General features: G+C 35.9%; 2 protein-coding genes across 2 annotated transcripts; both read left to right on the top strand.

The window, feature by feature from the left end:
• Window positions 1-1,333: 1,333 nt before the first annotated feature.
• On the top strand, window positions 1,334-18,342 carry LOC145491641 (transmembrane protein 145-like). The gene is made up of 18 exons (XM_081470852.1): window positions 1,334-1,734; window positions 1,859-1,933; window positions 2,138-2,209; window positions 6,850-6,976; window positions 7,394-7,464; window positions 7,613-7,691; window positions 8,292-8,363; window positions 9,050-9,118; window positions 9,860-9,940; window positions 10,292-10,370; window positions 10,903-10,996; window positions 11,629-11,703; window positions 12,815-12,912; window positions 13,536-13,595; window positions 14,413-14,473; window positions 14,678-14,737; window positions 15,736-15,900; window positions 16,671-18,342. Exons 1-18 carry the CDS (start codon window positions 1,630-1,632, stop codon window positions 16,815-16,817), a joined length of 1,590 nt encoding a protein of 529 aa, XP_081326978.1. The 5' UTR covers window positions 1,334-1,629; the 3' UTR covers window positions 16,818-18,342.
• An 832-nt stretch (window positions 18,343-19,174) lies between these two features.
• Window positions 19,175-22,564, top strand: LOC145491642 (cyclin-dependent kinases regulatory subunit 1-like). The gene is made up of 3 exons (XM_081470853.1): window positions 19,175-20,226; window positions 21,273-21,400; window positions 21,993-22,564. The coding sequence occupies exons 1-3, from the start codon at window positions 20,168-20,170 to the stop codon at window positions 22,037-22,039; spliced, it is 234 nt and encodes a 77-aa protein (XP_081326979.1). The 5' UTR covers window positions 19,175-20,167; the 3' UTR covers window positions 22,040-22,564.
• The last annotated feature ends 1,708 nt before the right edge of the window (window positions 22,565-24,272 follow it).

A 24,272-nucleotide genomic window follows, 5' to 3' on the forward strand; every position in this document is an offset into this window, starting at 1 on the left:
TATTGTTTTAAGTAAAAACAAATGACGAACTTTTCTTGTGGGCCGTTGAATATTTTTTCCCTCATCCATTCTCAAGTAGTACAATAAAACCGAAAACATTTTTTGGGGGCTTAAGCGTTTTGTTCTCTACCCGTAAGGCATATTTTCATTATGTAACTGACCTCTTAGACAGGAGCGCACAGCTTGTGGTAAGAAAAAAAGGAAAACTCTAAGCATTTCGTTTCTTTCGTTCCTCAAACAATCCTCGTTGATTCACATTTTTGATCCGAATAATTATGTTGCAGAAAAACTCAGGTAAGGTATCTTATCTCTCGCTTTTGCAAACTGTCTTTTTCCTTAAAGCTTAGCTGACCTTTTTTCTACCCTAAAACAACCTTTTTTGCCCCAAAATAACAGAAGGCATTAATTTTCTCACGGGTTACGAAAGTTTCATTTAAGACATCATCCCAGGATTTTACCATAACTGACTTGGAACATCCGAGTCAACTGATAAGGCCTTTCAAATATATTCCAACGAAATGATCCTTTGAGTGTCATGATTACCAGAAAACAAACAATTTAATTTCGCAACGGACATTCAAATGAAATGGAAACCACACGTAAAATATATGGAAGGAAATACTTGTGTGGTCGGCACGCCCGAGCAAAACTGAAATTTTCGGACTTTTTAATCTTGTAGTCACTTCTGGCTTCAAACGCGCATTTATATCCTTAGAACAAAAAACAAAATTACAAATGAGCAGAAGCCATCACTGTCACCTTTCACTTCTTCTATAAATCATTTTATTTTCATTGTCGCTACAAATTTTCTATCAGGAAGAATGATAATAAAATTATTATTACGTATGGCAGTGTCAATTAAATCACTTGACTTCAGCAAGAAATGCAGAATTTCCCTCCCGACAGTTTTATGAACCGAACAAATCTCTAAGAAAATGAACGTGTGGCAGTCTGATTGCTCGAAAAACAAATTATTTTGGTTAGGCAGAACCGTGTGTTAGATGTTACTGACAAGAAGTCAAAACCAACAAAACGTGACTTCAGGGGGGAAAATGTAATCATTAGCATTTTACACACATGTAAATACTTGTAAATACCTAAATCCAGTTAAATTCTACATTATGTGATATGTCGGCTTTGCGTTAATTGTTCCCTTTTCTTACAAAATGGCTGACTATTTAGTCATCTCAGTTGGCAAAATTGTCCAAATGTGATTCTGTCAAGTGCGGAGGAACACATTCGAGAATGAAATAATATCAAAATTTGTTCACTTCGCATCAAGCAGTCATTACTTGTGTATAAAAATGTATAAATATTTGACTTTACGTCAGCAGTAAACAAAAACTGTCATTGTTGTTTTAATTGCTCATTACTCTCGAACTTCTACATCTCTAAATTCAATTTGAGGCCAAATATAAGAAATTATCCAGCGCAAAGGTTTCCATAAATATGCAGTTTAGGTTGTGAAAGTCACACATTGTGATTTTAGGGGCAGAATGTGAGGAGTGAAGTGATCCTTATGCTTGCAGGGCACTGTTTATTTGCAGTTGAACGGTTACCTAGCGACTCCCACACGCAGATTGTCATACGGACAATCATTCAATTTCCATATTTTATTTCAAGGAAAATATGGCGACAGGATTGCGATGTTGGCCGTTAGCATTCTGTATAACGTTACTTCATATTAGAAGTACATATCCTAAGATTGTAGAAGGGACATTAAGCACCAAAGAGGTAGCTTGAAGTTGGGTATAATTCGAAGTTTTGTTTTTGGCAGTTGTGGAACACAAATGGAGTTTCGGTTCGAAGCGTATCACGAGGCTTCCTAATCGCTCGTTTTTCCCACTCTCTTTGACAGAACTGGGTATTTTTAACAAGATTTTGTTACAAAGATTCAATAGGAGAACTAAAATATCATTTTGAATATCCTGAGGTGAGTTTTGTTCTTGATTCTGTGCCGATTTTTTTGCATGAACAATCGAGGCTTATACATAAACATGGCTTTTAATTGATAATGATTCAGCAAACTGAAAGAAACAAACTCTGCTGGCACTAAGCTGTTACAGTAAGTGATAAAAACTTCTACTTCCGATCCATAACTGAGTTTTTTGTTTGTCTATGTTTTCTTTCCTCGCAGGTTTATGCTACACAGAATATTTTTCTGTACTTTGACACGCAATGGCCATTAGTGTATCCGAAGCCAGACATGGTAAGAAACCGTATTCTTAGATTTAACTTCTTTATTTCACATATTTTAATTCAAAACTCCGAGCATTTATACGATACGAACGATTTTATCAATGTTCTCGCATGCATACTACTGATCTGTGCATGTTTCCTGAACATAAACACACGGGGTTGCCTTCCCTTTACTTAAAATGAAAGTCCAAGTTATTACGTATAATGAGGAAATTTGGCTCACCAGTGATACTAGCGCCTTCTTTAGTACCAGTTTATTAGAAAATTGGAAGAAGTTAGGAACTGCAAGGAAATATAATTCTTCTTATTAAGGTTCATTCGAAGAACGAGTTCACCTTATGACTTGTTTTAATAATAATAATCGAGAATCTAGCAACAAAAACACTTGCATTACCCGTCGCTCATAAGATTGTCAAGCCTGGGCAGCCATGAATCGAATACGCACTGGGCTGTCATTTTATTTGCTAATCCGGCGTGTTGAAAATTGATATTTCCTCGTTCCAACCAGGAAACATACGAAACGAACTGTCATAGTTTAACTATGAAAAATGAGTTTCTCTTTCAGACATAAATGAATGTACTGGGTGATTTCAAGTACGCATGCATGAAAGATTTGGGTAGCTTTCAAGAAGGGCATCTAAGTTCACTTGAAGTAGCCTGTAATATCAAAAATCTCTGCGGTTTTGACAAGTATCTCTATAACGCAGTCATCACTGGATTTAATTTCCAAGGATTGTTAAAAGTGTGAAAAATTAAATGATGTTTATGACTCCGCCATTTAGTGTGAGGCAAAATCCCCATGTTTTCATTTAGCATCAAGACAATCAGAATATATCTCTGCAGTTTTGACAAGTATTTCTGTAACGCAGTCATCACTGGATTTAATCTCCAAGGATTGTTAAAAGTGTGAAAAATTAAATGATATTTATGACTCTGCCATTTAGTGTGAGGCAAAATCCCCAGGTTTACATTTAGCATCAAGACAATTAGAATATAACAAATTTCCCTTGCGCTATCCTTGAAACTTATAAGGGGGTAATTATGTGGCAAATTTTCAGTCCAGTTAGGGGTATCAAAATGAAGTCAAGGATGCAAATTTTGAAAATGAGTAAATTGCACCCTTTTGCAATTTAAAAGTACTGGTAACCTTTTGTTGGCTGCTCAATTTTGAACTTTCTAAGGCAGCCTATGAAATGGATATCAACCATTTCCTCTTCATTAATCGATCTAGTCTCAGTGGCAATGATGTGATGACAGATAGGCACCCCAAAGAAAGTTAGTTTTTCTTGATAAAGTACATATCCAAGCCATATGGCTTCCCATACTGCTTCATACTAAGTTATCTTGTCTGCATTGAGATCACTGTGCACTCCATTTATTAGCTTTGAAATTAACTAGACGTTAAATAAGATTCTCCATTTTATAGCCTTTATTTTACCGAAACCTTTTCTTTTCAGCCGCCTTGTTTCCTCACTTTTCTGCCTGGGTGGAAGTTTCATTCCAATTAAGTACATGGGTTTTTTGGAGCTTTTCATTTTTGTCTGGTTTGAAAACAAAATTACAGCCTGTGGAGATACATGCTCTATTAAAAATGATTAACTATTTCTGGCCTTGCATTATGAGCTTGAGATTTCTATTGCATGACTGTTGACGAGGACGCAAACCTACTGAAGGCAACTAGCACATAGAAATCGAGAGCGAATAATCTATTTGTGTTAAGATAAATCTACCAGTCATTCAAAACTTTATCAAAATCTTCTTTACAGATGCTTCGATTGCACAAAGAAATGAACACATTTTGTTGACAACTGCATGCTGCTAGGCTACTCACTATCTACCACAGAATAGATAATGAGCAGAGCGCTACAAGATTGATAGTAATTAAAAAAAGCACACTCAACTCCATTAGCAGGTTTATAGCAGCTATATTCTAAATGCAGCTAGATTGATCAGTTCAGTGCCGAGGAAATAAAGGCACTTCAGTAGGTTGATCCAAGTACTAGGTCTACGAACACACACCTTCGTGTGTAAACAGAAAGCATAAAATAAAGTAAGAGCACTAGGAGGATAAACCTCCACAAAGTAAACAGGATGTCAGAAAAAAGAAGGAAACTGTCAGCAGGTGTATGAACACACTAACAGTTGTCTGTAGTCTCTTTACCACTTTACTTGCCAATGAAATCATCTTACATCGTACATGCGTTGTAGATTTTGTGTCAACTGATAATTTTCTGGGAAAGTTGTCTTCATGCTCACTGGTAAAACCAGTGACAATTAAGTGGTTGACAGTTTTGATTTTGTGTGTGGTCTAACAGGGATGAAGCTGAAAAAAAAAAAAAAAACTGAACAGTGGTAGATAATTTTAAGGTGTCTTTAATTTCCTGGCCTCTTTCCTTCAGAATTACCCCAAGTAGGATCTCAGTGGGCAATAAACTGTCATTCAACCATTGAATTTGCCTGTAGTCACTCTTAGCTGCATCTCTGGTCCAGCTGTCTGTGACTTTAAAAAAAAGGTTTTCTCCAAGCAGGCATGAAGCATGGAAACCATGCTTTTTTATTGTTGTTAACTGTATATAATGAAAAATTAATTGAATAGTCTGTTCTGTGCTCGCAGCCTCAGGGCTCGAAATTGCGACTCACTGGTCGCCAATGCGACCAAAAATTGAGCACTGGCGACAAAATTTTCAGAACTGGTCACCAGCTGGCGACTCACATTTTGTCCGATAACTAAACAAAACCACGACACAACTTTTGTTTTTAAATCTCTATATTAGGAAATCAATCGGATATGGTAGCTAGTATACAACTCACCTTTCCGTCCCCAGTAAAATAATGTCTGAATATTACAAGATAATAAAAAAAATTGAGTGTATTTCGACACGTCGATACTGCGTTCACGTCGTACCATGTTGTTTCAGTGGCTTCTTCCGAAACTAGGATCGCAGGCGCACTTCAACACCATGTGCTTTTCATTTGCTGCGAAAATGGCGGCAGATACCAATCAGTTGAAGGAATTACGTGAGTCTTTACGTGCGGGGAATGAAGATTCAAGCATGGCATTGTTTGTCGGCAGCGAAAGACGTGGAGGAAAGCAAGTCAAAAATAAAGAACGGCATTTCGAAGAAGTAGCAAAGGGAAAATATGTAAGGACCGTGTTTGTCTCACAATGAAAACCACGGACTTAAAACGTTTTATGCTTCGCTTCATTTAAAATGACTATGGAGACAACCATCACCTTGGGACCAGAGACATATCACCTGAGAACAACAGTAGCTTTCTGTAACTAAGTGTTACTGGTGTTGCTTTTAATTGTTTTCGCTCTTCAATCGTGGCTTTTCTTGAATGCGAAGTAACGTATAAAGTTTTGTTCTTGTGTAGGTTATATGTAAAATAAGTTGGCGACCAAAATTTACGATCTGGCAACTAAAATTTTTCCGTTAGTTGCCAGCTGGCTCCCAAACGAAAAAGTTAATTTCGAGCCCTGAGCCTCAGTAGGGAAGATTGAAAAAGGAAGCAAACCAAAGAAAAACAAGAAAGACACCTTAACAAAAAGGTTTATGAAAAAAACAACTGTTTTGGAATCATCAAATATTGCTTTTTATTAACCTATGGCAAAATTATTTTAAATTACAAAATTAAGGTAATTGAAACTAGCTTCCTAAAAACAGCTTTCTTCAGTTGATTCCTTCACTCATAATGAAATACAGCAGAATAATTGTTTCTTGACAGAATAACAGTTCTTTCAGATAGTACCACTCGTAATTACAGAAAATTATTGCATGTGAGCTAACTCTTGATTGGCTGCATAGTAATCAGTTTTTCCCAGCTGCTAAAATACATCATTCTATATATAAAATAAGCTGGCCTCGCAATTAACATCAGTATTAATAATTTTTGTACATTGACTGTGATTTTTAGCGTAACCATCAAGGTATTATTTTACATAAATTTTATTATTTTTTTTTTAGCTGTTTTGCATTTTACCAGATAAATCGTTCTATTGAGAAGATGATTGTTGGAGCTATACTATCTGCTGGGTAGTGAATTCCTATATTTAACAACCACGATTTATGTGATGTCTTACAAAATGAATAACCACAGTTTCATCCAGCACATGCTAAGAATATGGTTTTTTTTAATGTTTAATCAAATGATTTTGAGTACAATTTGGAACAAATAGCCCAAGTAAGTTTTTCAAAGATTAAGAAAAAAATGCAGGAACCCATGCAATTTTTAGGTCTCGCAATAATTTAACACTTAAGTAGGCATGGAGTTTATTGCAGTGTACTTTTACTCTTCTACATTTGTATTTTGCCTTGTCCATAGGGGTTTCATTTAAGCCCAGGCATGCACCTGGCAAATTGACTGGCCGTGAGAACAACTTTGCCCAACTATTTTTAACTATCTAGTGAATAATTGTTCTTATTTAAAGAAGTTCAGGTCAGAAGTTTTGCCCACCTTTGAAAACCAGTTGTCCTCCTGCTGAGAATGTTAAATGAAACCCCTGCTAGTCCTTCAAGCTTGTTAAAATTCAGCAAGAGGAGAAATTGTACAGAAATACTAAACACTATAATATCTAATTAGGTAATATTATATTGTGACAAGGTCAAAATTCAGTTAACAGTCACTTATCCCAATGTTATTCAACAGAAATGTATAGATAAAGAAGACAAGGTTTATAGAGGAAATAACCAAGTTGTGAACCTCACGACCAACTACATATGGTCGGGATGTACAAAGAAAGAAAAGCTATCTGTGACACATTTAGACTGCAATGGTAAGAGTATGTTTCAGTCTCTCAAAGGGGCTAGGTCCCAGTATTTTAGGTAATTCAGTTTATTTAATTGTAAGTTTTCAATAGCTTTAAAGCTATCACTCAAAAAGTCAGTTTTTGAGCCCTGACTTTCACACAAATGAAGATAAACTTGAAAAGTCAAATAAATATGAGGCTAATGTTTTTCAAGCCCAGCTAAATGCAAACTGTTTTATCCTTTTCCAATTTTGCCCAACCATGCAAAATCTTTGTCTTTTCGTAGTTTTGCTTGAGTTTTTCCACAGTTTTAACACTTTCTGTGATATTTTGGTGAGTTCTATGATCAGCATTGAGATTGCCTAGTCCTTTTAAGATGGTGATAAATGATGTTTGCACAGCCATATATTATTGTCAACACCTTTTTTCCTTGTTCTTTTTAAGGTGATCGGCGATTTGTGTCAAATCGTGAGAGATGGTGGTATTTAGCCATCAGTAACTGTGACTCCTCTAAGGTGGGTACTGTGAGTTCTTGTACCCAGAGGATTGAAATTTTCAGTCATGCAAAAAAAGTGCTCATTACACTCTAATGTGGAATAAAGCTGATCAAAGTGTTGGAAGTTGAGGTCATGCTAATAAATTCAATTCATTGTGGCATTTTAGGGACTGTTCTTGAACTACAGATTAGAAATGACAAATGGAGAAACGTTTTGGAGAAAGCACTTCTCTGCAGATGAAAGATGTATGTATCTCTAGAATTTAATCTTGGCAAGTAGAGATGTACAGTGGAAACCCGATTTCTCAAACCCTCATTGTTTGGAACCTCCCGATAACCCGAAGCAAAAGTCATTTCCCTCTCCTCAGTTGAACACTGTAATTTTACCCCCAATTTCTCAAACTATCCGATTTTTCGAAGCAATTTTCGTTTCCCTTGAAAAATAGGGATTCCACTGTAATTTCTATTCAGCTGCCTTACAATGTACATGTAGATATCACTACAAAGACATGCTATTTTCATTCAATAAGTTTTCAATAACAGCTGCAGCAATTGAGAAAGTGGTGTTAGATGTAACATGCAGTGATCCAATTTTAAATTTATTCTGCACCTGGTTGCTCTTGGAATAGTCATCTACAACTGTGGTCAATCTGCTACAGAGAATTCTTTTGTAAGTTACCTGTAGTTAGGGTTAACAGGCACAGGTCTAGAGTATGCATTTGGTCATAGTTAGTAGAGGGTCCTCTCTATGATGTGAACAATCATTTTCTGCATAATTGGTAAAATATTCTATGTAAAACTAATAAAATTATAATAAATTATTTCTTCATTATTTCTATTTTTCAGTCATTCTTCCCATGGACATAGCTTTTTTTATTGCCTTTATTGTGATGTGGATGCTGGGCATTTATGTTGCAAGTAAGAAATGAATTAACAAATGATACCATGCAATCAGTCGACCTTATCGCCTGAAGAAGACTAGCAGTAAGCAGTCGAAACGTTGCAATCTACATCTCAAGTGACTACATCGAGAGACAAATAATAAAACATGTTATTATTGCATCTACCACAATGAATAACAACAACCTTTTCCTCAACAATGAATTAATAATTTACAAAATATAATTTCCCATTATGCAGAACTTTCTGTACTGAAATATTCAGTCATTTCTTATAAGGGCTATCACAATAATTATTTGCCTTCAAATGTCTTGTCATATATTCATTTAACTTTGAGGTGTTTGAAACAGTTTCGAGTGCTTGATATATAAAGTGAAACATAAAACTTACGAAAAATAAAATAACAAAAATCCATGCTAATTAAGATCACATATCCACATTCTTTCATGGTTATCATTTCCTTTGTTTAAACTTATTAATGATTTATTAAATATGAGTTTGAGAATCAGTCCAGAGTATTAAACAAGAATAAAATGCATGAAAAGTAGTTTGATCGAAAAGATTTTCAACCACAAAAAGACACAATGTATGAAACAATGCCAATTTATCAGAATTCTTGTTTTTTTAAGACGTTTTTTTGCTAATTTAAATTACCAACCGTAACCCTAATGTAGTTAACAATATTTTACTGTAATCAATTGCAGATCTCTTAGTGGGTCGCAGGCTTTTTCACTTTTCATACAAGCTTTATTTGACCTCATTGACCTTTGAAGGTAAGATCATGGCATGATGCAATGTCAGTAATTTGTTCATGACAAGTGTTCTCGCTTGATGTTGGGCAAGTAAACTTATAGAAGAGATGTCAGAGGGAAGTTGCAAATGATACACATGAGCATAGGAAGGGCTATCCTAGTATACAGTAGAATACTGAAAACTTATTTACAGAAAGAAAGAAAGTCCTGTCTGATATCCAGGGACTAGTGAATATTCCAGTCGACTATTTGATTCTGTCTGTCACTTGATGGGCAGTTGAGGGTTCTTGGAAAATTTTTGAGGAAACTCAAATTACAAGGGTATTATACAAGACAAACTTTTTGATAATCATAAATGAATCTAGAGTACCGCTCAGATTTAAGTTACCACCTCTTGTCTCATTTCTCTCGAGATGCATCTCTTTTCTCTCAAGAATCACTGAAGCGTTTAGTATGGAATATATTACTCACAAGATGTCAGTGTGCATATCAAAAGCAACTGCTTGTACGCTACAACAAAAAGTTTGATTGAATGTGAGATACTGTGTGTATCGAACGCTCGGTCTATATGTCAAATAAGCGTATCAAACATTAGTTTTGCTAGATCAATAAATTATCCAGGATTTCCTTTTCAACAGTTCCTAGACTTTTAGCAAAAAGGACTCAATCTAGGTAGTGAAGGTTTCTGAATTGCAAAGAGAAACAAATTAGCAATATTTGTTATAATTAAAAGTTGAATAATTTAAATGTTTTTTCTTTCAGTTATAAGCTTGCTGTTCTACATCATTTACTATGTCAAATTTGGAAGGAGTGGCTTTGAGACGTATGGACTATCTGTAGTAGGTAATGTATAGATCAGTTATTGTATAACTTAGGGTATTTTCAAATCTAGTACACAATGTTGTGTGTTGCCCTACTTTGTCTCACGTGCATGTGGCCAATTTTGAAGAAGTTTTGAAAAAATTGCCCATGAAGCCTGTAGAAAATTTGGTAGATTGTGACAAGCAGTAAATTACAGTATGTTGTTTTATATTCAGTTGTAAGTAATTTTTGTAGTTGAGTTATTGTTTTATCAAGATTATATTGGTCTGATAAGTAAAATGGTTTTTACTGTTTTCGAACTGGCAGAGTGTTACTTTTGTTAAAGAAGCTCTCTTGATTTTATAGACACGCTAACTTTATTGCTCATTGCAGGGCGTGCCTGTCACTTCATCTCTCATGTTGTATTTCTGATCATGTTAATTTTGATGGCTAAAGGATGGACAGTAACAAGGCAAGAAGAAAATTACATTGTTTGTAGAAGTCAGAATGAACAAAATGTACAAAAACCAAGTTAGACTTCTTAAATAATTTTCCTTCAGATCAAAGAAATTTGTTGTAAATACAGATAGCATGAACTACATTTTGTACGTACTACATGTTCTTCAAATTTTCATGTGTTAAAGGTACAAAAAAGTACAGGAGAAAGAGTTGTAAATGCCACATACTACATGTAGCTCAAAATTATTTAAATTAAACTATGCAAGTCTCTGTAATGTAATACAGTCTTGAGCAGTGTTATGGTTTGATTCTCGAGTGCAAATTAACTGCTTTTATCACACACTGAATATGAACACTGTGAAATGTTGAATGAAACTATTTTTTTAGATTTTCATTCATAATAATTGCACAAATTCTGGTGAGACAATGTGGGAATGCTTATCAGGATTATAGAGAATTAATTGGTTAACACACAGTAATAGTAAAGTACATATTAGATATAGATCTACAAACTTACAGTAAGTGGTTGAATCATTTGTTCGCAGAGGGCGCATCAGTTCTGGAGGTCAAATCAAGCTCAGCATCTTTGGTACAGTTTATACAGTGTGTTTTGCCATCCTCTTCTTCTATGAAGTTGCTGTAAGTAGAATATTGATCATTTACTAGGGGTCTACATGAATAAATGGGAAAAAAACAAGGGTTGGTGTCCAGAAAAACTTATGATATTCAAATTATGAAGTTTAGAGAAAACAAGATCTTTGTTATATCCTACTTTTGTCTAAGTATAGTTGTTTTGCCTTACAGTAAATCTACTCAGCATCTTAATACAATGACCTCTGGCAGTGTATAATGTAATGAGCGTTTGATCGAGAAATTGCAGTCTTGCACAATGGAAATTAGTAGAAGTTAAAAATGTTATGATTTCTGTTTATCTGCTTCTCATATTTAGTTTCTGATGTCATGATAAGGGACTGATTAATGTTATCTCAGGGTTCTGCGTTTGAATACGTTTTTATTTTTAATTTGGCTGGGCTGAAGAACTAGTAGGTTATTGCATCAGGGACTTTATTACATTAGGTTTCACTGTAAGATGTTCCAGATGATTGAATATAACTTTAAATTGTTTTAGTTACACCACATGTTCTTGTGCATTGCTGTCATCATCAAGGCTAACTGATTGAAACTCCCTAGCTAATGACTTGTTCAATAGACTTTGTCGTGTTATTTTAACTGTTCATTTTATTGAGAACAATCTGTTGTTAACATTGAAGGTGTTTGATCCGGGTGAAGTTCTCTATATCTATGAGAGTCCTGCCGGCATTGGGATTTCTATCTTGAGAGTCATTGTGAGTATTGCATAATAGAAATTAACTCAATATTATTATACTTTGAAGTCCTCATTCTCAATTCTGGGAGCTACAGATAATATTATTTTTAGTTTTTTCACCAGTTGAGTGTGGTTGCTTAGCTGTGGAGGTTGTACCCAGGGTTGGGAAGACTCCCATCTGAAAAAGTCCGGGTTGCTTGTTGGAAATTTGAATTAAACCCCTAAAGGAGGCAAATGACCCCTTAAAGTTACTGAAATGACAGCATTCTTTTATTATTTTTCGCTTGCACCTGAAAGAATACTTTCATCCATGGCTAAAAATAGTGAAGTTTCATCCTGGACAGCCCAAGTGAGACCAAAATATGTGATTTACACTCCTAAGCAAGGCGATGAGTATCCTCAAACTTTTCATATAGGCGTCGCCCAGGGCTTGTGCTGAGCTAGGGCCTGGTTGTTTAGCTTCAGAGTGTTTTTCTTTGTTGGTTGCATTCCTGACCACAAAATGCAGAAGAAAGTAGGCAATGTTATGTAGATGCAGAAATGCAGAATGAAAACCTCTTCTGTTGGTAGCCAGTCATTTAATAAAAGGGTGTGAGAAAGTAAAAATGGCTTGCAAAAACTTATGGGAAAGACAAAATATTTGCAACAAACAAAGTCACCATTCAGTGTTAAGGCTAAACTGGTTCTTTTCACAATTGAATGTTAAGTATAGATGTTCATACTTTCTTTGAAGCAATCAGTGATAAAACTACTATCTGATTTTATTTTTTTTGTGATATCTAGGATAGATTTAAGAACTTAGTCTTGAGACTGATTATCCATTTTTTAATGCTAGTTTATCAGCATTAGAGTTCAAGAATACTCAACTGTAAATATCTCACTTTTTCTTGAACAGTATCATCCAAGGAAAAGTTTTGCAAAAGTTTGCATTGTCTGTACTTGTGTTTTTAAGTATTGTACAAGTTATAGTGATGCTGCTGAAAAAAAAAATCCTTTTAGAGCTTTTCTACTGTTTTTATCTCTATTAAGAAGCCAACTCCTTTTAAGCGGCCAGTATTCTTTTCCTTGAGGGTGGCCTTTTAATAGGGGTTGAACTGTAATGTTAAGAATTTTAGTGATATTTTTTTCAGGCTTGGTTGTGGTTCTGCTATGGGACTTTCTTCACCCTGAAGCATTATCCAAACAAGTGTAATTTTTATTACCCATTCTGGTTCTTCTACACAGGATGGTAAGTACACATAGTAGTTTAATAATTGTTTGATTAATTGCATATCTATGGCCATTGTAGTCTTGCAAATGCAGCAGACTACCACCTCCTGAGAGACCTTGTGGCAACCAAAATTGGAGTGCATTGCATGCAGCACTGCAAATGTTTCTCAGAAATTGAAATTTACTATGTGCAAAACGTATTCCTATTACAGTGCGACTACCCTGACCAAGGCTACCCAAGTATTGTTTTTGCAAATTGACCAATGGCATTTGCATGTTAAAACAATAAAAGTGGTTCTAAATTTGTTGTTTCTGTAGTGTGCGGCATGCTCAGATCGAAAATTTGTTGCAAATCTATTGTGAACATCAATTTTTTTCTCAGATCAATTTGTGAAGAATTTTGGTGGGTGGCCTTGGTTGGTGTGGTCACAGTGTAAGGGACTGCCTTAGCTTAAATTCTAGACCAAAATATGTACTGAGTGAATGCACACCAGAGGTTTAACTGTACTCTATTCTTTGATTGGCTTTAATTTGCTATCAGTGTCTTTCATATAGTAATTAGTAGATTCTAATGAACTATCTAAGTGGGAGTCTGTTCGAACTTGTTGAAATACATATTAACATAGAATTCCTGTTTTACAGGTTCCTTGCTGGGCCAATTGTAGTTGTAATTGCAACATACAAAATACCAAAGTGGGAAAGGTAAGCAGTCTTGCCCAGTTAAGATTCTTTTCTTTGATGTTTTTTAGAAACAGAGGTAGCCATACTTGTGTTACATAAAAAAAAAAGAATTATAATGAGACATAATAACACCCTAACTTGCCTCAGAATGCCGAAAATCTCATTTGAGAGGACCTAAAGGTTAAAAACGTGCTGGGGGAGGATGCCCCCGGAACCCCCTACAGAGGAACGCGTTTGGAGGTCCATATCTCAAATACTCTTCTCTATAATCTTGTATCCAGCCCAGATGTTGATACCAATATAATGACCATAGATGTGATTGTTTTTTAACAACAACAAAAAAAAAACCCTGCCAATAGACTGTTTTCGTCACGTTAAAATTCAGCTTGGCAATGAGGCCTAGAGGACCCAAACAAAGGAAATTGAATGACCATGTTTATTTATTTCTTTTGTTTGTGTCCTCTTGGCCTCACTATCAAGCTGAATTTTAATATATCGAAAGTGGGCTATTCTCACACCTTAGTCATGAGTCTGACATTCAAGTTTCTGCAAGTCTCAAACTTTGATTGCATTCTAACTTACATGTTCAGACCAATTTTGCCTGCCTAGATTTGGGCAAACTTCGAAAATGCGCGTGACCATGACCCAACACCTACAAATGTCAACTAATTTGCAAGCACTTTCTGGAGATTTTAAGTTTTGAGTAGCTTAATAATAGATTATACTTAGGGATGGGTAAGACAGGAAGGGTTCATGTAGCAATGGTATGTAATTTGCTCAGTTGTCATTGGATATCAAAAGAATGCTTCACTGTTGAATGATTTATTTTTGTTTCCAGAGAGCAAATTGTCAATGGAATTGATTGGTCAATCTCTATTCTTGCGCACTTGGTTTTCTTGGTAAGTGAACCATTAAATGTTTTTTATTGAGCATGGTCTTTCATATTAATATATTTAGTAATCAGTATCACTACTTGACAGACATTATTATTATGCATATTGAATCACGCTGATGCATATATACAGAACAAACACTGCTAGTTTACAAAGGATCTTACTTCTGGACAGTGAAAATAAAGCTTGTTTTGATCAATACTTTCACAGATTATAACCAGACCTTCTGCAGCAAATATAAATTTCCCATTTCACTTGAGGACCAACCAGGTAAGAGATTGCACCTCTAAGAGATATTCTGTGTGTTGTCACTTCATGATACGAAAACCTTGGTGAAGCTCAAGGCTCTTGAACTGCATGTACATGTACAAGCATCTACAGTCATGGTTGCCACAGGCCTTGCTTTTCAAAATTCCCTGCTTTTCCGTGATAAAATTAATATTTCCCTGACCAAATAAATACAAAATGTCAGATCTAGTAGTGGCTTCTGGCCTCAACTTACAGTTGTCCTTTCTGCCCATTCATGAAGGCTCACAAGTTTTCAACAAATTTTCCTTCCTCATTAAGGAAAAATATAGTTGAGATCACAGTGACCCCAAATGTTCTGTCCAGCCCTTGATGGTATTAAATCAGCTGTGTTAAATTATTTCACTTTTCCCTGACATTTCTTCAAAATGTGAATTTTTCATGATGCAAAATTTATAAAATTCCCTGACTTTTCCTTGACTTGGAGAATGTTTTTTTCCCTGACCATTTCCCGATCTATGGATCACAACATTGGTGTTTATAACCTGGCTTTAAGGAGCACTGACAAGTCAGAATTTGATCTGATTGATTATTTTGATAGTAGTATTTGCCATCTGTCTCTAGAGGTATTTGTATCACATTAAACATCCTAGCAGGTGGTATTAAATGAATTTAGGACACACGACAGTTGTGAATCTTGGGGAGAGATGTGGGGTATCAACATTCCCTCTTTTATAAAATGTCTTTACCCCCCCCCCCCCCTCCCTCCGCTGCCAACCTACAAGCAAGAACGGCCTCTGCTCCCTCCAATTCTTGGGTACATCTACATTCACCACCCTTCAATTTGGAAGCTAAGTACTTGCTTTGTGAAACAAACATACTTGCAACTGAGTACAGTTGGAAGTTGCTCTCAGATTTTGTGGCTAAATCAGTCAATTTTTGCTTGCTATCATAGAACTTGGTAGTGGACATACAATGTTTTTCTTATGTTATCTAAATACTAATTAACAAATTCCTTTTAGATTGGCATTCAAGAAGCCACACCCTCCAGACCTTCAGAGAATGGCTCTGCGTACTACACTCCTCCCCCACCCAATGCACCTCCACCTTACTATTCTCAAGAGGCTGGTCACTTCACAGATATCACATCCATGTTCTTGGCCAGTGGAGTTGCCAATGGCAACAAGGTACAAAATGTGATATAATTTCATATGTATAGGAAGTGTTAGTACTGCACTTTTGTTTTGTTTCAACCTAATGAAACATCATTCCAAAAAATTGGCAAAAGGAATAATAACTAAAAAATACATGTATGATGCTGGGTCTGGATTCAAACGTGGGCCACACTGTTGGGAGGCAAGGGCTCTTACCACTCTGCCACTTCTTTTTGCAAGGGACATTTGAACTGACCTTCTGGCATATTTTGTTTTCCTTTGGCTGTCAAAAACATTGAAACTTTTAGAGCAATTGATTGTGTAGTTGCCCTGATTTTTTGTTACAAAATGTGTGGTTGAGTATGCTATTTTATTTTACCATACCACAACAAACTATGATGAGCAAGCTAGCTATGCATGTAACACTGCCTGAGAAATTATGTGTACAGTGTAAACCAAAGGCAAAGTTAAGTTTATCTGCCACAAAACTTAGTGTTAGCAACAACCTCCCACCAAACAAACAGGCCCTTTTGAGTGCATTTTCCTTTTCTTAATTTCAAACTTTTGTCATGTTGTAACTTCAGAAGGTCCCTACATGGCTGTCAGAATTTCAACACAAGTTATGTCATTCTTCATTTTATCACCCTCAACATCATTGTTTCAATGCTGCGTCAGATGTTAGAATTTTACCTAAACAGTCCTAGAGCCTTGTTGGTGGAGGTGTGACTGTATACCCAAGTTCTGGTTATTAGTTGATTTTATTAATTAAATGGTAACTGACCTGTTTTAATTTAACTTTACAGCCACCATATTCATCCTCGAATGGTATGCAAAATAGAGCAATAAATGGTTACCCTAGGATGCTGGCAAGTCAATCACCCATGACTGGAAGGCAAAACGGAGAAGTGAATGGTTTCCCTATGATGTCAGCGAGTCAATCAGTTTCCTAACCAGTGCACATGGCAAATCAAGCTGTAAATACTGGCATATCATAATGCAGTTCACATCAAATCTTTTGTATTTGATTTAATATTAATCATAAGTTAACCATTTGGAACACTTCTGTGTGGTTTTTTTTTTTTTCATACAAACATAAAAGACAGTAAAAGCTAAAACTTGTAAAATGTAAAAAAAAAATAAGTTTACCTACAAAGTCAACACCACAATGGCCTTAAGATGGTGTCATTTATAACAAAACACCCATTTAGGAAATATAAATTGTACTTACATGTAAGAAATAGAAAAGGTTTTCCATTTTTTTGTTGTTGTTTTTTTTTTTTTAAGTTATAACAACACGAGTGGTAGTTTGGTAGAACAAGAAATGGTGCAAGTACACAAGATGCAGTTTTCCACAGCCTTTTCAAGTTCTCCTGATCTTTCACAAGTGTCCCTTTATTTCATTAGGATCATGGTGAAAATGTTTTCTATTTCTTTAAGGAAAACACTGTGAGAAGTCAAGAATGGAAGTCACTCATTCACTTTGATTATTAGAATGTAAATTCTCTTTTCTCCCACCTGGGTGGCACAGGCAACTAACTTTTGCCTTTGGGCAACTGGAAAAACCTACTTTTTTCTTGTAAGCTTGAGTGCTGGGCACCCGGGATTTCATGGTCACAAACCTTTGAAGTGATCATAATTTTTTTTAGACCACAGCATTGGTCAAGTTAAATTATAGAAGTACAGCTCTTAGTGCGTGCTCTCTTACAGAGTGTTTTCTAGGTACATTTTTCAAGATAAAAGTTTCTAGCCTTTATTGTTTGGACACCTGTAAGTATCAAAAAACAAAGTTGATTCACATTTTGTTTGCCATAATTTGTACTGTACACAATGCTTTTCGTAAGCTAAAATATTAATATTATGTGTTAGGCAGCCATGCATCTAAAAATGGTAGTGTTATTTAATTGAACAGTGTTCTCGCATAAGTTATTTCTTATCTCTTGTAAAACATTTATCAAGCATGGCATTATATGCTCTTGTTAAAACCCTTTAAAGTTGGCAGTGGGTAAAGAGGGAAAATTTCATATTATGGTAATGAACACTCAATGCATTCATGAACAGAAAATAATAATAAATTTCACATTAAACAGTTCTCACATTAATTTTGTCAGAAAACAAATTTCATACTAACCTATGTACATACTATAACTACTGGTAGACTGTAAGTAAATATGAAAGATCTTAAATAAGTGGTAGCTTGGTTGTACATGTAATATGAATTATTTTTTAAGTAAGAGTGGGAACGTTTTCTATATTATTTAGCTCAGAACTGTAATGTAAACAATATGCCGACCTTATAATGCAAATAATTATTATCAATTGTAATCAGCAATATTATTAAGAAGTAAAGAACTTGGTTTAAGTTATGGTGAATCTTAAGTTCAGTTCATCAACTGATCACTTTCTATCCTTACTAATTTTATTCCTGTTATGTTTTGATTTTTCTAAGAGCTACTGTACATTAAAGTTTTAAAACAAGTACTGACCCAGTCAAACTTAATGAAAACATAACCCAAGAAACCTGACTTCTTGTGAAGTTATGTTTCAATGTTTCAAACAATCTAAGATTAGACAAGCAGCTTGATTGGCCGAGAGAATGTAAACAGTAAACCAAAATTGTATATTGCAGCCAATAGTTTCTGATTATTCTTGGCCCTCTACATCCCCTGACTTAAATCATGAGATCATGCATAGTTCTTCAAAGATGAGAATACCAACTGTTTTACATAAAAAAAAGTTTGCTTGCTTTTTCTTTTTTAACAATACCTTTCAGTCAAATAATCAACTTGTAGTATCACAACCTACATGGCTAGTTTGTTAATTAACAAATTCAACCACCACTTCATACTATACATGTATTGCAGGGGTTTCGTTAATGTTTTCAGCAGGAGAGCAACTGTTTTTCACAGGTAGGCAAAACTATCTGATCTGAACTTCTTTGTAAGAAAAACTTTCCACTAGATGGTCAAACCAGCTTGGAAAAATCATCCTCACAGCTGGTCAATTTGGCCGGTGACCGGTGACCGGCCCTTAATGAAACCCCTGGTATTGCAGGTTGCTTAGATCAATATCTATGGATTATTGACCAAGTGGGAAATTTGGTCAATAAAGGTTTATTATATGGAAACAGAATACTATTTACCTAATGTTCACACGTGCATTGTACATGCGCATTGTTTCATAAGAACTCACTGGATGTATGATGAAATATTAAGAAACATAAACGGTTAACAAGGTGGCTACTTTTCATTGAATATGGCTGTAATAAACATTTTTAGAGGCAAGTATGTTTGTGTGACAAGATGTCCTGGAAGATAAAAAATGCCTGGGCTGATTTGGGTAAAAGCTTTGCACAAATTTTATGAAGTGTCAAAAAAGTTGATTTTATGGAGTGCCTTACCTACCTTTAACACCTTGTGCCCTCCTCCACCACCTTTTATGAACACTTTTTGTCATAAGCAGCACGTATCAACATGAAGATCCATCACTCCGACAACAAAACCTAGCTCCAAATCCCAAATGGCATACATCGATTTGATTTGAGCTTATATGCCATTTAATAATACATATGGTAATTATAAAATAGCTTCTGGGAAATAGAGAAATCATAGCAAATAACTTTTGGCATGGCTCACCTGAATTTCTGCTGTAACAATTTAGCTGGCATTTTGACCCACGGCTGCGGTCTCCAGATGGCGGCCTAGCGATGAATGGAAATCAAGCATATTTACAACAAGACTTCGCTTTTTTTTTCTCTTAGTAAATTTTAGGCGGCGCAAACGTTTTCTTTTTATAAATTAACATCAAATACATTCTTTTGTGCTATTTGTGGCCTCGGCAATGATGTGTAGTCATGCCGAGAAATGAACAATGTCATTTTCTCAATTCTTTCAATTTCAAGTCGCGACGTTTCCCGGTTCCCACTCGAATTTCCCGCCACATTCAAATATAGAGAATTTGTATGCTGAGTAAAGTAGTCAGCTACTAATTAATGTGAGAAAACTAATTAGAAGGGTCATTTTGATGCGTTGTTGGAAATCATACCGTTTTGAGAAGTTTTAAAATTTCATTAAAACCTATTTTCGATTGAAAATGCGACAAAACTCTCCAAAAAGATTGTGGTAACTATGATCGAACGCTGAACTCTCACCACACGGCTTGGGAACCTCGCTTGTCGTGTCTGTGCGACCGCCATTTTCAACTGAAAACAACAGAATTTGAAAGAAAGCGAAGTGGCTGTCAAGTGGTTGCAGAAATTGTTTCTTCTTCTTTTTAGCAGTCAGCTTCGAAGATAATCAAGGAAATGCCGGTTAAGCAAATATGCTACTCTGACAAGTACTCAGACGATCACTACGAATACAGGTAAGGTTGTTCGATCCTCAATTCATGAGTAGATTGTTCTTTTCAGTTTCGAATTTCGAATAGGGACGCTATATGAGAATAGAGTTGTCAATACAATCTGCTAGAGTTTATTCCCTAGATGTTTTTGTCATCGTTCGTAGTTGATGACCACTTGGATTTGAATACAAAGTAATAAACTCGGGAGCTCTCAGGCCAAACGTCGAACTTCACATGAGACGAACTAAAATGAGCGAATTAAGTTCATGAAAAGTTCGACGTTTGACTTTACTGAGTTAGTCCGACTGAATTTACATCAACCAACACGTTTTATGATTCTTCCTTCTTTAGAACTTGTAAATAGTCCCAATTAGGAGAGGGTTTCAGCCTAGACACGTTAATAAAGTTGTTGCCACTGTTGTTGTTGTTGTTTAGAAGGCCAGGATAGAACGTGACTGGCCATAAGAAAAGCTGTGTAATAAGTATAATCGTAGAATCTGATCTCTCTCAAAAATTCTTGTTGAGTCGTAATAACAATGTCAAGCACTACAAATTGCGTGGTTGTCTTGCCCTGCCCAGCTGTCAAAAAAGACCTTGGTTCATAAGAGGAAGCAACATTGCAAAATTTGCACAAATATAATTGAACAATGCTGAAGCCAGAATTCAGATTGCAAAGAAAATCAGTTTTACCGCTTGCCCTTTTGAGCAAACTGTAACTAGAATGTAGTAGCCACTACCCCTCAAAATACTCACTAAAACAATAAATTTGGTCTTTTATAGTTCTTCTTTAATTTGAATTTTCATGATGGCTTGGATAAGTGAAGGATGGAATCAGCTACCCACATGGTGAAGTCGATCAGCTCCAGGCTATTTGACACAACTTTCTTTGCATGTTAGAATTGCAGAACCTTTTAACAACAAACTACAGCTGACAAAAATTGTACAAGATCACACAGACATACACTTTCTAAGAGGCAAGAAAAAGTCAAAGGTCCTTGTGTCATGCCAGTCTAACAGCACTGATTATATATATATGTTTTTGCATTTGTCGCTACTTTTTCTTGCTCCAGGCATGTGATTCTTCCCAAAGATTTAGCAGAACTAGTTCCCAGGACCCACTTGATGACAGAAAGTGAGTGGCGTAACCTTGGGGTACAACAGTCTCCAGGCTGGACTCACTATTTGATTCATGAACCTGGTAAGATCTTCTCAAACTCATTAATAGTTCATCAAATTTGAACAAAGGGAATCATGACCATTACTGTGTTTTATGATTTGACATCTCTCTTCTCTCCTTAGTTTTAGTTTCGATTGGGAAGATATATCAAACACTCAAGACAGTATTTGACCACATTTCCAAACACCTGGAAGTTCGTCAAAAATACTCAGCTACACACTGCATTTTCAACTCTCTTGACTGTGTTTGAAAATGTGGTCAAACACAGTCTTTCGTGTTTGATATATTACTTCAAGGTCAATAAAGAGTTGAATAAGTCGATAACAGTTAAAAACCCGCTATTTTTTTTTTAATCGGAGATATCAGAGAGCTGCATAGGTCTACAATTTGGACAGCTAATTTTTAGGAGATGGTCTCAGGAGTTTCTATCTGGCCCAGGCACGGGCAAATTGATTGGCTGTGAGGATGATTTTGCCCACCTGATTTGACCATCTAGAGGAAAGTCTTATAAAGAATTTCAGTTCAAAGAGTTTTGTCCACCTGTGAAAACCAGTTGCTGTCCTACTGATAAACACCTAGATGGTCTTATAATTCCTTTTGTTTTTCTTCACAGAGCCACATGTGTTGTTGTTTAGAAGACCTGCAAGCCAGCATCATTGACACATTACTTGGCGGTTTTATTTTTGAGATGATTATGTACACATGAACCAAGAGAAGCATGTGGTGATGGTTCACGCGTGGATTAATACTTGTGAAACCAAATTTGCCAAGAAATTTTACAATGAAGATTATCTTTGTCATTTCCCAGACAGTGGATACATGTGTGCTTAAGCTGTTAGTTTAAGGCTCAAAATACAGATACTCCCTACAGTTTTCAGCAAGTTTTGTTCAACTTAGTTAGGAGAAATTGAATGATTCACTGTTCGGGAACTTCTTTACGTGGAATATTATCATTGTCAATAATTCATTTCCCCAAAATGTGCTTTGAACACGAAGTTCATAAGAAATTAGCTTTCAGGCAATTCTTGAAAGACCACCTTTGACATGCACCAAAAACGGGATTAAACATTGCAGACATTACAAAACAAGCTCAGTTTAAATATCAAAATAAAGTGTTTTATTGCTTTTATTAAAAAATAACCAGTATTTTTATGATCGAGGATTATAGTAATTATTTCAATCTTTGGACTGATTCCTGTGGTAATTTTCTGGATTGCAAGCCATGTTTGGGTGTCCTGTGGACCGCCATACTTCTCTCAGTGCCGCATTGCTCCAGCTGCATCTCTCTGATTCCTGGAAAACAGAAAAGGACAGTTAAGTTTATTACAGTCCATCAAATATTTTTCTCAGATGTGATTGGTTTAAATACTTCATGTGCTGAAGACAAAATTAAAAATGGAGTGAGAGTTTTCATTGTTCAAAACTAACAATATAGTAGGTTAGGTTCATTTGGCTTCGAAAATAAGCCAGGGTTTCAGGCGTTTTGTAAACTCTTAGCTTTAACAACCAATTTCTGCATGAATTTTCGCGCCAAATGGTGGTCATTAGAAAACTTGAGGATGATGTTTGCGAAAATTAAACTTTTGTCGTCCTTCTTTCACTGTTTTATTCCCTTTAGTGAGAATATATGTATTTGCTGTGAATAGGAGAATTTTTTCTATCTTTGTACTGGATTGAATTAATTAAGGATTGGAGAAAATGAAACAAAATGGGAGGCAATTTTTCTTGTTTGCCAGTTGCTCTCTGATTAGAAAAGGAATGTCAGCCCTTCGTTTCCAATGAGTTATCGATTCTTCAATACGATATTCTTTCCTCCAATCAGTGGCCTTAAACATTTACCTGACCCTACAAGCAAGCAAGGACACTACTCACATCTAAGGACACCATTCACATACACATGTGTCCTCAGATCACACAGTAACCCAGTACCAGAGAAAAAACGTTGCCTGACAGCTCGAATAGTCACCTGATTGAAACGTATGGTTAACAGTTATGAGAATTTTTAAGTCAGTTTGTAAAAGTACCTTGTCACTGCACTGCCGTACGTTGATTACATTCCTTTCCTCTGATAAACGGGGGAGGCCTGGTGGAACTGCCAATCAAAAACAAACAAATTGAGAAGTATATATACGAACAAATATTACTCCGGAAGTAACCAAAAATAGACCAGGTGGTGGTCGCCCAGTATTGGCACGTTTTCTCATTTCTCCAATGTTTCGAGGAAAGTTTAGAAGTATTACTGGATAATTCAATTCCTGGTATTAAAGGCTAAAGAAAGGAATTTTACGGCTATGCGACTTCAAAATGAATTGACAAGCGTTTACAGTCGATTCAGCCTTCTGCCCTATCACCTGTCTATCACCTTGTGGAAAGCTCCAGCTCATACTGTCACTGTTATTTATAGACACCAATGGGAGAACCACTCAGATTTGTGGATGTCCAACAAATGGGTTTAATTTGTGCAGCGAAAGTAATTTCCGTTTGCATTGGCTTTGCATTTCTTCTCTTGGTGATTGGTTCAAAAAGGAACGTGCCATTTTCTCAACCAATCAGAAGATAGCGCAACGCGCGCACACGCGTTTTCCCGCGCTTTGCGCCAGCGGAATTATACGTACAAATGTTTGCTTCGAGTTTTGATTGGTTCACTTGATAAAACCGTGGAGCGGAAATTTACAGACTCTACACTGATACCTACAGTGTTGTGTAATTAGCGAGAGTTTTTTTTCGGTGGAATCTCAGACGAGGATGTCCACTTTAGGATAGATGGGATGAAATTTAGCTTGGGAAAAACGAAGTGTTATGTACTAGGAAACTTTCTATCCTGTATTTTTTCACGGTGCGCCAGTAGTCTAAATGGACACACACTAGGCCCCGACGAACCGTAAGCTTTATC

This window comes from Orbicella franksi, chromosome 7 (genome assembly GCF_964199315.1).
Source record: "Orbicella franksi chromosome 7, jaOrbFran1.1, whole genome shotgun sequence".
Taxonomy (NCBI): Eukaryota; Metazoa; Cnidaria; class Anthozoa; order Scleractinia; family Merulinidae; genus Orbicella; species Orbicella franksi.